Genomic DNA, 17,431 nt, shown 5'->3' with positions numbered 1-17,431 from the left:
AGCTTTAGCTCATCTGAAGAAGATAATAAGTCATTCCCTTTATAGTATAAGCCATCTTGGTGGCTCTCATAATGATCATTTTGAGCTGTCTTTGTTTCCTGAATTTTTTCCAAAATGTCAGTTTGTCTGAAAATGTTTTGGATCATTTCAAGAATGGGAACATGCACTGCTGTGTGCCCCGGCTCTAGTACATACTCTACAGGTGGTACCACCGGGTAATTTTTCTCAACATAGGTTTTCCTTCTTTTGGTTGAAGATAACTCCTTACCTCTAGCTGTGGCACTAACAAGAATGTTACTATCCATAACAGCACTCACTACCTCATCAAGAGTAGTTTCGCTAGCAGAGATATCGTGACTTTCCAAGACTTCTAGAATGGATTTTTTGAGAAGAGGTTGGGACAAGGTAAATATCTGAGTTAAATGTTCCACTATTTCCTGAGATGCCATGTCAGATACGTGAAGAATAGTTTGCATCTTTAGGAATAACGATGCCAAGTTATGCTGCAACTGTGCTCTTAAACTGTCAGTGTCACATTGACTCTCATCCTCAGAAAGATCAAATGTGTCTGTGCTCTCACACTGAGCAGGGGCGTCACCAACACATTCAGCAGTAGTTGTGACTGGGACACTGTCATTTTCTTCTAATATAACATTATCATCAAAGTCTGAACTACCTACATGTTTTCTACTTTTGTGTGCATTAAATGAAGAATACACATTGGTGCTGTAATTGCAGTTCTTGAATGGGCATGGTACCATTTCATGGCTTCTTAAATGACTCCTCAAATGACCAAATAGTGTTTCCTCAGAAAAGGGATGCTTAAAGTTACACAAGGGACATGTAAAAAGGGCATGACCTGTGTATGCTCCTCCAGGTGCAGCTATTCTGGGTGTGTCATTATGAACCCGTGACAAATGAGCTTTCATTGCATTAAATGACTGAAAAGTACAAATGCAGTCGCCATACAGACATGGCAGAGGGCAGACTCTTGAAAAATGGCCATGCTGCAAACGATAGTGCCTAAATAACTTTGCCCGGGTGTCTGCAGATACTGAACACAACTTGCACTTCCACTCCATTGAATCACCCTGTAATTTCACAAAACAATTGTTTTAGTCTGTAGTGAAAACTCTACACAGTTAATACTTAATCATTCGAAAAACTAAAGCACACTACTCCTGAAGTAGAAATATGCTTATTGAAAGCATACCTTGGATTGATGTTCGAACGGCAGTCGCTGTATACTCAGGTTAATCCTGCGGTAACAGATTTTACAAATTATATGAATTAATTGCTATTATTCCAGTCCAACAAGATTGACATCATGAAATGTGTTTATTTATTTAAGATTTGTCCGACTCACCGAAAAAATAGCAGCTTTTTGATGACTGATCTTGAAAATGCTGCAGTGTCTGGAGCAGCACTCTGTAGTCCTACATGCACATAATATTTGAAAATACACTTTTGATTAGTTTGTAAAATAAGGGACACGTTTTAAATTCAACCTCAAATATACACTTAGTTGGCAGTTTATTAGGCTCCCTGGCTCTCTCTCTCACACACACACACACACACACATACACCATCCCAAAATAGTTTGTGTTATTTGTGAATTAATGAATGTGTGTCTCCAGAACATACTAAAATAATGTATTGATTTTTCTTAAATGGTTACGATTTACTAAACGGTTACACCCCTATCTACAATATATCAATTGGTCATAATATAAAGTTCAAACTGCTTTAAGGAGGAGTAGATTCAACTGATGTTCTTTGTGTTTAATTGAATTGCATTACACAGTGTTATATCAAGGCGGCCAGTTTGTACAACGCAATTCCTTTACTTACCAATGTCTTTAAGCTCAAGGAAGGACAGCAGCATTCACCTTCCACTTGAGCCTACAAAGAAAGAGCAATAATAACAGATGTAAATTCAAGTGAAATATGAAGTACTTGTAAATGTTCACACAATTATACAGTACAGTTTAAGTCAAGCTAATTATATCTTTAAGCAGCATCACATTTATTTTTAACTTTTAAAAATCTACATTGGATGTTAAAACAAATCAAATGTCTGAAATATTATAGATGTAAAATAATTAGTGGTATTTATTCAAGTTCTCCTCACATATAATTTAGGATACTTGTATTCTTAGTTTCATACGTTGCCTCATTATATCTTTCTGCTGATTAGAGAGAACCAGGCTTTGTGTCATTATCTGTGCTTAGTTTACGCTGTCCCAACAAACTTTAGATGTGCTGCACGGTGTCTCCACCATGGACATATAAAGAAATGGACACCGTATTGAAACATGGCGCCCATTCATTCCTATGAAGCTGCTCATTGGCGCAGAGAAGCAACAAGGAAGCTGCCATACTGCTTTCATGTGAGCCTGGCACACCCCTAAAGCATGACGCGCAGGGTACGTTTCATTCTCGAGCAGTGTAACGTTATAATATGTCCGTGCATTAAGCTAAGCGGGACGGGCACAGTTGCATTGTTTATCGACCATGGAAGTATAAGTTACTAATCCCCGATGATTCTCTGTATGTAATCTTTAAATTACACCCCGTCGTTGTAAAGTAATTTAGTGATACACGAAGATTCCTTCCGCCATCGGAGGCCGGGCCGGCCGAAGCAACGGTTGTTTCACTACGGCTCCTTTTAGCGGCTACACGCCTAACGGCTAAAACTGAAAATAAAACGGCTATAAAACGCTTTCGGTGGCGTTTTGAAAAGCGAAAACTTTCATCTTATTAGTACATGGTCTAAAGAAAAGCATGAGCCTTTGATTGATATCCATAAAAATTTAGCGGAGATACATTCTTGTTTGACGAAATTGTATTGGGAATGAATGGGGCTGAGCTCATGTGATCGCCATTTTGATTTACGGACCCGTCCCAGACAGTCTAATGCGTGTTATACCAGGCGTGGCCACCTGTCCATGCTGGCTGCTCGGAAAAGGCACAATCCTGGGGGCCTGGTCTCCACTGCACCACGTGCGGCGCAGAGGGATTGCACCGGAAGGACTAGTTAAGTCACCAAACTACTGGCCTGGCATACGTACTACAACCACGTATGTCCATTTAGCGGATCCGTGTGCATCTGAAGAATATTCAAAGCCATGTTCAAACCTAAACCACTGTCGTCTAAATGTGGAAGTTATAAAAACATGAAGGACATATTTCGCTTTTAAGCAAGAAGGTTGCATTGTCAATGTAGCCTTAATCATAATTAATTCCATAGTTTTTTCCATTCTTTAATGACATGGCTATTCCCATTTATCTGAATTATTGAAAATGCCCCCCAAGTTGAGTACACTTACACTTACCTGCCACTGCCAGTGTAACTAAGCTATATTCTTCCTCGACATGAATACTTTAAATAATTAATTGTCATAACTAAAATCTAATAAAAAAATATACTATGTATTCTAATACGTTATTACCTCGTGTTTAGTAAGGCAGAGCTCGGCCTTCTTCTGAGAATACAGCAAACAGCACAACGTTATGTGTCTGCATTAGCCAGCTAATTAACACTAGCCATATTGCCACTGCACCCGACAAGATTACAGAAAATGTATGAGGTTTTTACTCACCAGATAAGAGCGCTTAGCAGAAGAATAGACTGTACCATCAGAAGCATCAGCACCACACTTTGAAAAATTACCCTTGAATCGGCGTCGGCTGCTGGCATTGCGTGTACGTGACGTTAGCTCTTAGCTAACGTTACTCTTAGCTAACGTCAACGCGCCAAAATGCAAAAAGGCGTCGACAAAATGATAGGCTTTTCCAAAAAAAGAAATAAACGTATAAAGTGTATACAAGACAAGGATAGTCAAAAAACAAACTAGTCTGTGTAAAAATAGCTAAGTAATCGCTAGTTTTGCTCGTTTACATGCAGTGCTTTCTCTCTCGCGAACGGGTAGCCATCTTGAATTCTCAAGAAAATTAAAAGACGGAGCCTGAGCGTCGTGACGTCAATGACGTCAGACGTTGCGTCCCCCTGTACACTCAAAAGTTATAAACTAGAGATAATCCTTCACTCATAAACTTTGATGAATACAAAATTAAAATGACCTCAGTAGTAAAGAGAACTTAATGGTTTTATTTTCACCTGACTTAGTGGCTGGTTTTGATTTCTGTACCCTAAATGTTATGAGTTAGCAGTACTGTTCGGGTTTACAGTGTAGGAGAATGTGAAATGTATATTTCTTGTTTTCGTAGGGAAAAGTATGATATTTTTAATAAGACAGGCAAGGTAACAAGTGACCTTTAATATTAAGGTAGAATCACTAAAAGTGTTGTATTCAAGTTTTTATCCTGAAATATATACATAATTGTGAATTCATAAGGCCTCTCTGAAAAGGCATGCCTGGGCTTGTCCTGGGACAGGTCAGGGGTGAGAGAGACAAGTTAAGTTATCTTTATTTGTCAGTTGTACTCAAGGCTTTTCGCATATCCCCTCTCAAGTTACCACACTTCGGAGGGGGTCAGAGCGCAGGGTCAGCCGCAGTACAGCGCCCCTGGAGCAGTTTTTGGGGTTAAGTGTCTTGCTCAAGGACACAATGGTAGAGATGGTGGGCACCGTAGACGCAATACCAGCCTCTGCTAGTTTTACAACTAACACCCTCCTGTCCGGTGCCGGGGATCGAACCAGCGACCTCATGGTTACTGGTCGGCCACCTTTTCCTCTAGGCCATCCTACCACCCACAAGGGGGGCAGTGGGTCCTTGAGCTGGACACACACACCCTCATCTTTACCCCCACCCTCTCTCCTCCTAATACACACACACCCTCTCTCTCTGTCTTCAGACTATTTAAGGCCAGGGTTTTGAGCAGGCTGCTGCTGGTTTTTGGGGAAGTTGACTGTTCCACTTTTTTGTTCTTTTAGCATGGACGAAAGACTTAGAAGAAAAACTCGAAAGAAACACTGAATCTTTTTGAGTGCAAAATACTTAGAAAAATTGAGAGCAGTTATTTTTTCTTTTCAAGAAGGGGAAGAAGCTCTGAACCAATTCTTCTTTTTTCTGAGAGGTTTGGTAAGGGACCATTTGGGTTATTGATAGGAACTAATTGATGAACCAGGTTGTAAAATAGCATCGAGTTGAGGTTTTAAAACTGTTGAACCAACTTTTCCTGACTGTTGCGTTGCAAAATCAACATTGTCATAGCATTTGAAGATATTCAAATATATATGACATTGTTGAAAGCTCGACCAACACCCAGACTGTGTAAAGTTGTGTAGACCGTGGACAAACTTTTATACTTGATAGCACTCCAAATAGGATCTCTGTGGATCAACCAAATAAACTGTTGAACCAACTTTTCCTGATTGTTGCGTTGCAAAATCAACCTTGTCATAGCATTTGAAGATATTCAAATATATATGACATTGTTGAAAGCTCGGCCAACACCCAGACTGTGTAAAGTTGTGTAGACAGTGGAGCTTTGAAAAACCTGAAGATGAGAATACTCCTGATCTCTTGTGAATCAACAAAATAGACTGTGAACACCAACTTTTCCTGATTGTTGCGTTGCAAAATCAACCTTGTCATAGCATTTGAAGATATTCAAATATATATGACATTGTTGAAAGCTCTGTGTAAAGTTGTGTAAACAGTGGACAAGCTTTGAAAATTGGAGAACTCATGAACTAAATTCAATGTGAACAAAATACATAAAACAAATAAGTTAAGTCTTATACTTCTCTACATATATTAACCACATTAATGGGAGTGTAGGTACTTATTTTCCTTCCTTTCATTTTATTTTATCTTTTCTTTCTATATTGTGAACGTATAATCTTTTTATATTGGTTGAATAAAATTTCTTGAAAACGTAATAAATCTTTGGCCTAAGTTTTTAGTTTAGAGTTGGGAACAAGGACCTAATTAGGGTTTTTCTTTAAAGAGATCGCGGCGGCTCTGAGGTAAGCAATTCAAATCTACACTACGGCTACACTACTGATAACAAAGAATACACATCCCATAAACACACTCCTTGAATTAGGAGGGAATTGCATTTATCTATTGGCCTAGCTCATCCAGGTGTATGAACTTAGTGAGGACTTAACGGTAGTCTTTTGAAGCCAGGGGTAAATGTGAGGTATTCATCCACCAGAATAATTAAAAACCTATTATCTAATCTCCTCCTTTCTAAAAACTTATCAAGGATAAAGGTCTGAAATCTGGACTTAACCTAGGATAAAATTAGAAGTGACAATTGTAAAGGTGCGAACACACTAGGCATTTTACACGCGTAAGATTTACGTGCGTAACGCAGCTAAAATGTTGCTTGATCATTTTGTGTCAAAAATGGTTATACGCGCGTAACGTGCCTAGACTCCCTCCCGATATTGTATTTCCCTTAACAACCATGGCTGATCAGACCCGACACAACAGCGTGCATGTCCGCACAAAAACAACAACAACACGGCCAACAACTGTGCCAAAAGACAAACTGAACAGCACAAATAGCCTAGCATTAAAACAGCATTGCATATTCACGGCAGCTACATAACAAACACAGTTACAGCAGCATCGGTGCACGGCGGCACAACATAAAGGCAAGTAGCCAAAATTACCCTACCTGGCTGTGACAAGGGACCGTGGCTGGCGTAGATCAACACCGGTGCTTCGCTCTACTTGTCGTGAAAGTCCCGCGGACAGTCGTCATGTTTGGGTTCATAATATGAGGCGCTAGCCGCCCGCACACAACAGGGTGAGTTAACTAATGCTTATCGGCTAAAGCACAGCCGCACATATGCACTGAATTAACCAGGAAGTCCATTCTCCTGGTTTACTTTCCCCACGTGTTCTAACCCCGAGCGGCTTCATACAGCACCGGCCGCCCGCAATACAGTTTTCTCCTCGGTGTCTCTCATCAGCCTTTGTGTACAGTACACTGTTCTCCGACCCTGCCAATGTATGTGACGTCGCGGGTCAAGCTCAACGCTGATTGGCCAACGCGGCTAATCGTCTCGCGTAGGAGCAACAAAAGTTCAATTTTTTGAACTCCTCGCGTAGCTATACGCGCGTAATATATACGCACGTAATATATACGCGCGTAAACATGTTGCTTTAGCGCGAATGAAAATGTTGCTTTAGCGCGAGTGACGCATTTACGCGCCATGTACGCGCGTAAACCAATGGTTCCCTATGGAAAAGGGGCGGATTTCATACGCGTCTGTACGCGTGTAAAGTGCCTAGTGTGTTCGCACCTTAAAGGCCTACTTCACCGGTTTGAATATGAAGGTGAATTGAATTCTGAGATCCTATGTAGTATAAATGTGCAAAAAAAATTAAAATCGGTTCATCCTAGCCTGAGAAAAGGCAGAAAGAGTGTTTTTTTAACCCTATATTTCTCCTTCTCGTGACATCACAGAAAGAGAAATATAGGGTTAAAAAAAACGTACTTGTAAATATTACTGTGATGTCACAGTAAAAGACATCACAGTAATATTTACAAAGTAAGTTTTTTTTTTTTAACCCTATATTTCTCTTTCTGTGATGTCACGAGAAGGCCTTTTCTCAGGCTAGGATGAACCGATTTCAATTTTTTTCGCACATTTATACTACATAGGATCTCAGAATTCAATACACCTTCATATTCAAACCGGTGAAGTAGGCCTTTAAGGGTCATTAGGGGATCAACACAGGGGGAGATCTGGAGATAGGCAGGGGTCAAAGGGTAACATGCTTTAAAACCAGAGCCTTTAAGGTAATATATGGTGTGAAGGTTTTTGGGTGAAAAGTAAAACCTTTTGGGAATTGTGTAAATCGGCTTTTGGTCTTTTTTTGCCATATAAAAGTGTAGGGGTCGATGAACACATAAACTTTATAGTGGAACAGGTTTATTCAAGGAACAAATAGACATGGCGGGCTATATTTACATAAACACGCCTTAATATTAATTTAGGGGTGTTTAATCTGGTGAAGGGAATACCGGCATAATCATTAGTATTCAAATAAGCAGTTGTTTATTTCTGTACTGTGCATTGGCACCTTTGAGCGAAATACAGCCAAAATGTTCGCCGCACCTCCCATGACCCTGGACAGTGACCCCTTGACAAACATATTTTGGGGGGGAAACACTGTAAGGTGTTGCACTTAGAGTAGCCTACATTTATTTCTATGTTTTTTGATAAGCTGTTGCACTCTTAGTAAACCTAGGCCTACCTGTATTTTGATAAGCTGTTGCACTTAGAGTACATTTATTTCTATGTATTTTGATAAGCTGTTGAAGAGTTAACCTATTGTGTTTTCCTGAACTGTTAAGATTGTTAAACACTTAAACAACCTCTTAAACTTGATTATACAGCTCTCCCACTCAAAGTGGTGACAGATCATCTGAGTTACCTTGGGGTATGTTTTACCAGAAATTTTAAAAACCTATTTTAATCGAACTTCCTCAAATTATTGGATCAGGCGAAGCAATTATTATCGAAGTGGTCTCCTTTGGCTTTCTCTCTTATAGGTAGAATAAATTAAATTAAAATGACATTACTCCCAAAGTTCCTATATCTATTCCAATGTCTCCCCATTTTTCTCCCCAAATCCTTTTTTCAGGCCCTTGACTCTTTAATGATAAATTATATTTGGAATGGTAAACACCCTCGGTTACGGAAAGCTTTTCTTCAAAGACCCAAACAAACAGGTGGAATGGCCCTCCCTAATTTCCAATACTATTACTGGGCTGCTAATATCCGTTCTTTAGTGTATTGGGTGCATTTTCACCTTGACGACTCAGCCCCAGTCTGGGTAACAATGGAGTCCAGCGCTATTAGCCCATTGTCTCTATCTGCCCTCTTAAGCGCCGCACTTCCACTCTCTTCGGCTATTCCCAACAGTAGTCCCGTGATTAAGCACTCCCTTCGAATTTGGACCCAATTTAGGAAGAATTTTGGAATGCAGAATTTTTCACTTTTCAGCCCAATTGCAGCTAATCATTTGTTTACTCCCTCGACGGTGGATGGTGCATTCAAGATCTGGCATAAAAAAGGCTTAAAATGCATCGGTGATTTATTTATTAATGATCTATTTGCTAGTTTTTCTCAATTGACAAAACATTTTGGTATCGAAAAGACTAATTTTTTCCGATTTCTGCAAATCAGGCATTTTACGCAGAAGTCAATTCCCCAATTCCCTTATAAACCGCCAGCCAATCATGTCGATTTGTTTCTTTCTGTAAACCCCACATTAAAAGGCTCAATTTCTGTGTTTTTCAACCTTATTTCGAAGTTGCATAGCCCCTCTTTAGCAGCTATAAGAACCCTGTGGGAGCAGGACCTAGGTTCTGCCTTCACAGATCACATGTGGGATTCAGTCCTGGATCGGATACACTCTACCTCCATGTGCGCCCGACATGCTCTTGTGCAATTTAAAGTAGTACATCGTATCCACATATCTAAAACTAAATTAGCTCGTATGTTCCCCGATGTAGACCCGACCTGTGATAGCTGTAAGAGCGCACCGGCATCACTCTTTCACATGTACTGGTTGTGTCCCACCTTGACTGAGTTCTGGACATCAGTTTTTCAAACAATTTCTGAAGTACCTCAGCATCAAATTGAGCCGAACCCTTTCACTGCAATTTTTGGCATTGCTCCAAATCCGGGCTTGTCTAAAGTGAAGCTGAAGGTACTGGCCTTCACCTCATTACTTGCTCGTAGGGTTATCTTACTCAAGTGGAAAGATCCTGCTCCTCCTTCCCACTCACATTGGATTAGAGACATTATGACATGTATGAATTTAGAGAAAATACGTTACAGGGATCCGAGAATAAATTTGACAGAATTTGGCGCCCCTTCCTAAATTATTTTAAAAAACCAACAACAACAATAGAAGAGTAGCTACCTCCTCCCCTCTTTTATTTGATTAAATTTTATTTCTTTATGTTTTTTTCATATTGATTGTTTATTTTTGTTTCTTGTAGCGTGTATTTCGTTTATGTCATTTTTAACATTGTGTATTGTTTTTTGTGCTGATTTTTTGATGCAGGATTGTTTGTAGTTGGGTGTGGGGGTGGGATATGGGCGGGGTGTGTCCGGGGGAAGATAAAAGGGGTACAAACTTGTACTGTAATTGCTTCGCAAATCTTTTGTTGAATAAAAAAACCTTTGAAAGAAACACTTAAACAACAGGCAGCCTATGTTGATCAAATAGGGATTATTTTTGATAAGCTGGTGAACTCTATTTGATAAAAAAAAGACAATATATGCACTTCTATGTCGTTGTAGTGTTTTACAGTATATGTAGCTATTGATGTGATGCTCATCAATTTTAGGCATTTTTTTCTGGCCCCTCATTTTGGATCATTTCCACCAACCGGCCCCCATTCAAAACTAATTGAATAGCCCTGGTATATAGACAGGACATCATGCATCAATATACAAAACAGAAATTATCTCTGAAACAAATGATCAGTCAATACTCAGCAACATGTAACAACAGTTTTACTAATCAATCAATGAAGTCATATTCAAGCTAGACATTTTCCTCATTTTCTTTTTCTTAGTGTACGGTGCTGTATGTTTAGTGCAAAGCCAACTTAGTATAAAACAGCTCTGGCATACACAACTATGAAGTGTTTACTTAGTACTTCATGAATGTGTTTGTTATGTTCGAGTTTTTAGAACAAATATAACATGATAAAATATAACATGACAAATATGCTCTTCCATTTGTAAATCAAACCACAACGTCTCTTTTCCATTACCAAAGGGGGGAAACAGCGCTCCCCAAAATCAATGGCAAAATCCCACATGTGGCCAAAAATAGATTACATCCATAGTGATAAGGGCTACCAAAGAGAATGAATGGGAAAATACGGCCTGTGGCATGCTGGAGATCCAGGTTCGATGGTATTAAAAAGCCCAACTACTTAATAAATTCAGTCATTTAAGGTTGATGACATTTTCAAACAAACATTAGTTGGTGTGTAAACAATCCTAATAATTTATTGCAAAACAAGATTGAAACATAGCCTATCCTTCCCTACTCCACCTTATTTTTCACCCTATAAATTGGGCTGTGAAGGGGGGGTTTCCAGCCTGACTAAGAAGAAGGCTTGGGAACAATAGTCTGTCAAGGGGGGAAGAAAGGAGAAGAACGGGAAAAGAGGGGGAAGAAGAAATAATGAGAAAAGGCCAGAAAACGAGGAAACATTAAACATTTTGGGAAAATGAAGTGAACTCAGAGTTAGTCTTCTACATCAGAACATTAAAAACTGTTTTCATAACACATTTGAAAATGTCAAACTAGAACAGGCGTTCATTGATTGACCAAAATGCAATCTCACATTGCAGAGCGCGTACACTGATTGACCAAGCTAAACAATGGCCCGAATGCCGGGCCAGACGGCCTGCACTTATTAATTAATTTAATAAATAATTAGTCATTAATCATTAAAGTTTCTACCACTTAAAAACACAAGTTAAACATTTATTATCTCTTAAACATTTATTATTTCTTGTGAACAACTATAAAAAAAAATAAGGGGGTAGGACCAGAAAAGATTTTCTTAACTTCTTCCTATCCCTTTTGAACATGAACTACAGTCCCCTCCAATAGTATTGGAACAGTGAGGCCAATTCCTTTATTTTTGCTGTAGACTGGAAACATTTGGGTTTGACACCAAATGATGAATATGAGACAATAGATCAACATTTCAGCTTTCATTTCCAGGTATTAACATCTGGATCCGATACACAACTTAGAAGATAGCATTTTTTGTAAAGGAACACCACATTTTTAGGCGAGCAGAAGTATTGGAACAGAAACCTTCAAAAAATAATGAGTAGTATCACTTATAAACTTAACATTTTCGATGGAATCTGATGCAACAATTTTAGGTTTTACATTGTGACTAATATTGCACTAATGCACTCATACTCTTTCAAACCGTACAGACAAACAAACACACACGCAAAGGTGTTGCCTGTGATCTATGATCTAAAATAATACGTTGACATGTTACATACATTTTATATACGTTATTGTTGAGGATGCTGCTGGATAACCATGGTTATAGCATTATTATAAGGCCAAAACAACGTATGTTGGTTGTATGATCTAAAATCATACGGTGATATATTTTACATTATTGTCCATATGTTATATTATTGTATTCATCATATTAATTGTTCAAATATTGATTGCGTTGTGTAAGATACCAAAGTCTTCAAATATGACAGAATACACGGACCAGTGACTTTGTATGACACCTTCACAACTTTCCAACTTTAATGTAGTCTGAAGAATAATTTGAGGTGTTTTAAAGGGCTTTTCTTAAATTATACTGTCCAACTATATTATTCACTTCCTTCTGAATATAAGTTCACCCAACTTCTAAAAAAAATATATATTTTAAAGGGTTTCATTATCATGGTTTATTCTATGATTATAATAGTTCATCACCTACCTCAAATATCTCATTAGATTAATTGAGTGCAGCCTACTTTCACCAAGTAGTAGGATGCAAGTTTGAAAAGTTCATTGTAAATGCCATTAGCCGCTTCCACTCTATGTATTCAATAATATGGAATCACTCCACAGACGGCTGTGGCCCTGGATCTGACCTGCAGTCAGTCTGAACTTACCGATGAGATGTTTCCTGACGAAGGAATTAGAACCTCCTCAGCCATTTAAGAAATATGTCAGCTAGTCCCAAACAGCAAACAGCAGAAGGTTCCAGGTAACTGCAGGTTAACGTGGTGGAGACAGTTCTTGTGCACACAGCAGGCCTCTTCTCCATGGAGCGGCATTCACAGGCCCCTGATAACAAGCACAGTGTTATCACATGACTGAGTGCAGCGTGACGGACGGAGAGAAATGCCTGCTGGAAGCAATTAACTCTAAGTGAATTTTGAAATAAGAGGTAAAGCAAAGAGGAAACAAGAGAAGGAGAGGAGAAAAACTGTGAAATTAAAGGAGACAGAGCAGTCAGTAGTAGAGAGGGAAACAAATAGAAGAAAAGAGCGGAGCAAAGAGAGGAGAAGAGAAAATAAAGGGGAGAAGGGAAATGAGAAGGAGCATGAAGGAAGAAAGAGCTGGAGAAGGAGAGACAAGGATAGAGATGGAATGAACAAGTGGGGAGAGGAGGAGAGAAAGGAAACATGAGAGAGGCAGGAGAGGGGGAATGGGGGATAATAAAAGAACAGGGGGAGTGGTGGAGAGGTTTATGCACTAAAAAAATTAATGGCAACCCATAGATGCAAAGAAAATGAAATCAAAAAATGTTAAACACACCAGAATAGTTTGCATTGTTAACTGTGACCTAACTCAGCTGGCACATGACCCACCTTCAATATTGAAATATGGTTGATATGTTTTTCCATTTAATCAAATTATTGTTTTAACCTATGATCATTATTATTATAATATAGTAGCATTTCATTATATTTTGAACACAAGACCACACAAATGTAAATGTTAATAAAAAATGTAATTAGTACTACAGTTAATAGTACTATAATAATTGTTATTTTATTAATAATAATAATAATAATAATAATAATAATAATAATAATAAAATCAAGGTAATCTTGTAACTGTGAGGCTCCAACCCAGTCTCACAGTGAAATGTATGATAGCTACGTTGGTCCACATCGCAAAATGTAGAAGTTTCACAATAACGGCCCTGAAATTGTGGAATGGCAACATTACTTTCCCCCGTTAATTTTTAATGACCAGCGTCCATGTCACGTGACTGTCAAGTTTTTCTGTAAAAAAAAAAAAAACATGGCTTATTATTCTGGGTGGAAAATATGATATTTTAGGATAGTTACGCCATTAAAAGTGTTTATGAAAACATTTTTAGCGAGAAATGTTCATTTTACTTTCATAATCTACGCTCGGTGAATGTGTAGGGTATTTGGTTTGATAGTTATCACGAAGATTTGTTCAGGTCTCGGCAGACAAATGTTGCACTGCAACATTTGCCATGGTTGCTATGGTGGTGGTTGCTATTGACGCTGAAACCAGCAGCTCGCATGGCGTTTTAAATAATTGCTATAAACCATCGTATTTGCTGATTATGTTATTTTATGTAACCGCATAATGATGTTCTTATTTAAACTTTTTTTTAAACGTTTATAAATATTTAGAGCAGGTATGGCGCACTGACGTTACTCATTCTCGAGCAGTGTAACATTCTAATATGTTCGTGCATTAAACTAAGCAGGGACGAGCACAGTTGCATTGTCTATCGACCATGGAAGTATAAATTACTAATCCCCGATGATTCTCTATATTTAATCTTTCAATTACACCCCGTCGTTGTAAAGTAATATAGTGATAAACGAAGATTCCTCCTGCCATCGGAGGCCGGGCCGGCCGAAGCAACAGTTGTTTCACTACGACTCCATTTAGCGGCTCCACCCCTAACGGCTAAAACTGAAAATAAAACGGCTATAAAACGCTTTCGGTGGCGTTTTTAAAAGAGAAAACTTCCATTCTATTAGTACATGGTCTAAAGAAAAGTATGAGCCTTTGATTGATATCCAGAAAAATTTAGCGGAGATACATTCTTGTTTGACACAATTGTATTGGGAATGAATGGGGCTGGGCTCCTATGATCTCCATTTTGTTTTAGGACCCGTCCCAGCCAGGCCCCCAGGATGCTGCCTTCTCCGAGCAGCCAGCATGGACTAGTGGCCAACCCATTTGTACTGCAAGCTGTGAATGGGAGCTTATTTTCATGGTAGCCCTAAGGCAGATTTCCCCGTCCACACCAATACAAGCGGCGAACAAGATTGTGTCGCCGCAAACATTTTCTGGATATCAATCATAGGCTCAAACTTATCTTTAGACCATTTACTATTAAAACTGAAGTTTTTTCATTTCAAAACGCCACATAAAGCGTTTTATTAGCCCAACGGCTTTTAACGGCTTTCAGTTTGTTTTCGAGGGAGGAGGAGGGAGTGGGCAGCCGTGGGCAGCTGAACAGAGTCGTAGTGAAACAAATGTTTCGGTTTTCGGCCCGGTCTCCGAGAAGGCTCAGTGCTTTCTTTATAGGTCCATGCTCAGTGCACGGCTCCATTACCTTCTCGTGTCTGAGGTTTTTTCTTTTACTTACAGTTTTTCACAATTGTTTAAACACAATTTTTGGAACATCAAACACAATGTGCACAATCTGAAACTAATTTACCAACTGCTTAACCAATTCTGCTGAACTCCAAACACATTTCCTGCCTTAGACTCATATTTTCATTCCAAAACACACATTTTTCACAACACTACACACAATTCTCTATATCTTGCACACTCTTCCTGAATTCTCTCTCATGATATTCACACAGAACCAGTGTTGTGCTAGTTACTGAAAATAGTAACTAGTTACAGTTACTAGTTACTTTGTAAAAAAGTAACTGAGTTAGTAACTCAGTTACTTAAACCAAAAAGTAATGCGTTACTGAGAAAGTAACTTTTTAGTTACTGTACAACGTTTTTCCAATGTCCCCATTAAATAAAGGTTGATTGATTGAGTTCCCCTCTAGCCGTCATTTCAGTTCTGTACTGATACTGAGTAATACAGACTGTTGATTACAGTTTTTCACAATTGTTTAAACACATTTTTTGGAACATCAGACACAATGTGCACAATCTGAAACTAATTTACCAACTGCTTAACCAATTCTGCTGAACTCCAAACACATTTCCTGCTTTAGACTCATATTCTCATTCGAAAACACACATTTTTCACAACACTACACACAATTCTCTATATCTTGCACACTCTTCCTGAATTCTCTCTCATGGTATTCACACAGAACACACTGCCGATCAAATTTCTAAACTCAAAAGGCTTTTGTGCAGTTAGCTATAGAAGGGTCAGAGATGAGCTCCTGGTTGCTGTGATTTACAGTAGACTGCACATTTTGGTACAAATACAGTTTTTGCCGAATACTGTAAACACTAAAAGTGACTGCTATGACCACAGCATCACAACCTCTAACTTTTGTAACTATGCCCTAAACCAAAGCACCAACCCTACAACCCTTTTGCACTGTGTTTGAAATTCTCCAACACACTTCTTGAAAAAATAAATAAATAATTGAATACCAATCAGTCTAAACCTTAGCACTACAAATAGACCCCAGGTGAGCTCAGCTCCTTTCTGAGACAGTAAGGGTGTATTCACACATGCTGTGTTTAGTTCGGTTGAAACGAACTCAGGTGCACTTCCACCTTCGGTGCGCATCTTTCAGACAGGTGTGAATACAGCAATCGCACTCGGGGGCGGACCAAACAAACGCTCCGAGACCCAGCTGAAGAGGTAGTCTCGATGCGCTTCAAAACGCACTCTGCTGCAGTTCGTTTGTGGTGTGAATTTGGCCGGACTCGATCCGACCCAATTGCAGGAAGCACTGCGCCTTTTCTTTCTTTTCTTTTTTAATAAATCGCCATCAGCTTCACATTATGGGAAAGTGTTGTTGTCGCCATTGTTAGGAAGATTAGTTGTGGTTTGACCGGGAGCCCCGAGCGAAAATATTACATTTGATAATGATGCGTGCGGATCAGCGATCAGATGGAGAGGAGCGTCTCCCGTAGCCTACAGTGCCAACAGGTTCACGCTGCGCTTTGCATGAAGTGTGTGTTTTTATTGTTCTTCCCAACGGGACCGTCAATACTGTCCCCGTGTCAGTTTGGTGCTGAACTGCGCCGAACTGACACCCAGCTGATACACAGCTTAATCAGCTGTGTTTCAGTTTGAGCCTATTCTTCACGCGAGTCGCGCGTCCAGCAGCAAAAATACAGTAAAAATGATGTTTCACATCGTAGGCTAGAAGCCACATAACGTGGCATTGTCATAGGGCTACATATTATAAACATATGAAACAACAATAATTAGATTTTTTTCTTCTTTATTTATAGGCTAGATGTAGGCATTTTTATTATTTTTAACTCCATATTATATCAATGATAAATTCGCAGTTTTTACTTCGTTCTTCCTGCTTCTCTCCACCCCAGAATGTCTGTCCAATGAATGAATGACCTTAGATCACGTGTGGTTTTGCTTCGTAATGCTGGTTCACTTGCAAAAGGGGCAATATGAAAGTGGACCACACCAAACAAAAAAATCCAAATTCTATTTGGTCTGGACCAAAGCAAGTGAACTAACGGACTTTCCATGTGTGAATACACCCTAAGAGTCAAGGAAAGAGGAGGAGAGAGAGCGACAGGAGGACGAGGACAAAGAAGGCAACAGACAGAGACACATACAACAGGGACACTATAGTGGACCATGTTATAGATCATGGCCCATCAATGAGGGAGCCTGGACAGAGAGTGCAGCCCAACCTGAGTCGCTCCATAATTAGGAGATTTAGACTGGATATCAGATGATCCTTTCCCTGTTGCTTCTCAAAAGATGACATTGAGTGTGATGTTGATGAGGCGATGTGGCCAGACGCAAACAGGAGGCG

At 39.3% G+C, this 17,431-nt stretch overlaps 1 protein-coding gene across 1 annotated transcript in view; it reads right to left on the bottom strand.

Annotated features, from left to right (window-relative positions):
• slc2a15a (solute carrier family 2 member 15a) overlaps window positions 1-12,649 on the bottom strand; it is a gene marked incomplete at both ends in the record, with an annotated part of 116,585 nt that extends 103,936 nt beyond the window's left edge. The window contains one exon of the mRNA XM_080036588.1: window positions 12,605-12,649. Within this exon, the coding sequence (XP_079892714.1) occupies window positions 12,605-12,649 (45 nt within the window). The remainder of the gene's footprint in view (window positions 1-12,604) is intronic.
• Window positions 12,650-17,431: the final 4,782 nt, after the last annotated feature.

Source organism: Ammodytes marinus, assembly GCF_949987685.1.
Source record: "Ammodytes marinus genome assembly, chromosome: 11".
NCBI classification, from domain to species: Eukaryota; Metazoa; Chordata; class Actinopteri; order Uranoscopiformes; family Ammodytidae; genus Ammodytes; species Ammodytes marinus.
Note: the sequence above shows the minus strand (reverse complement) of the source record. Positions and strands in the feature narration are given on the sequence as shown.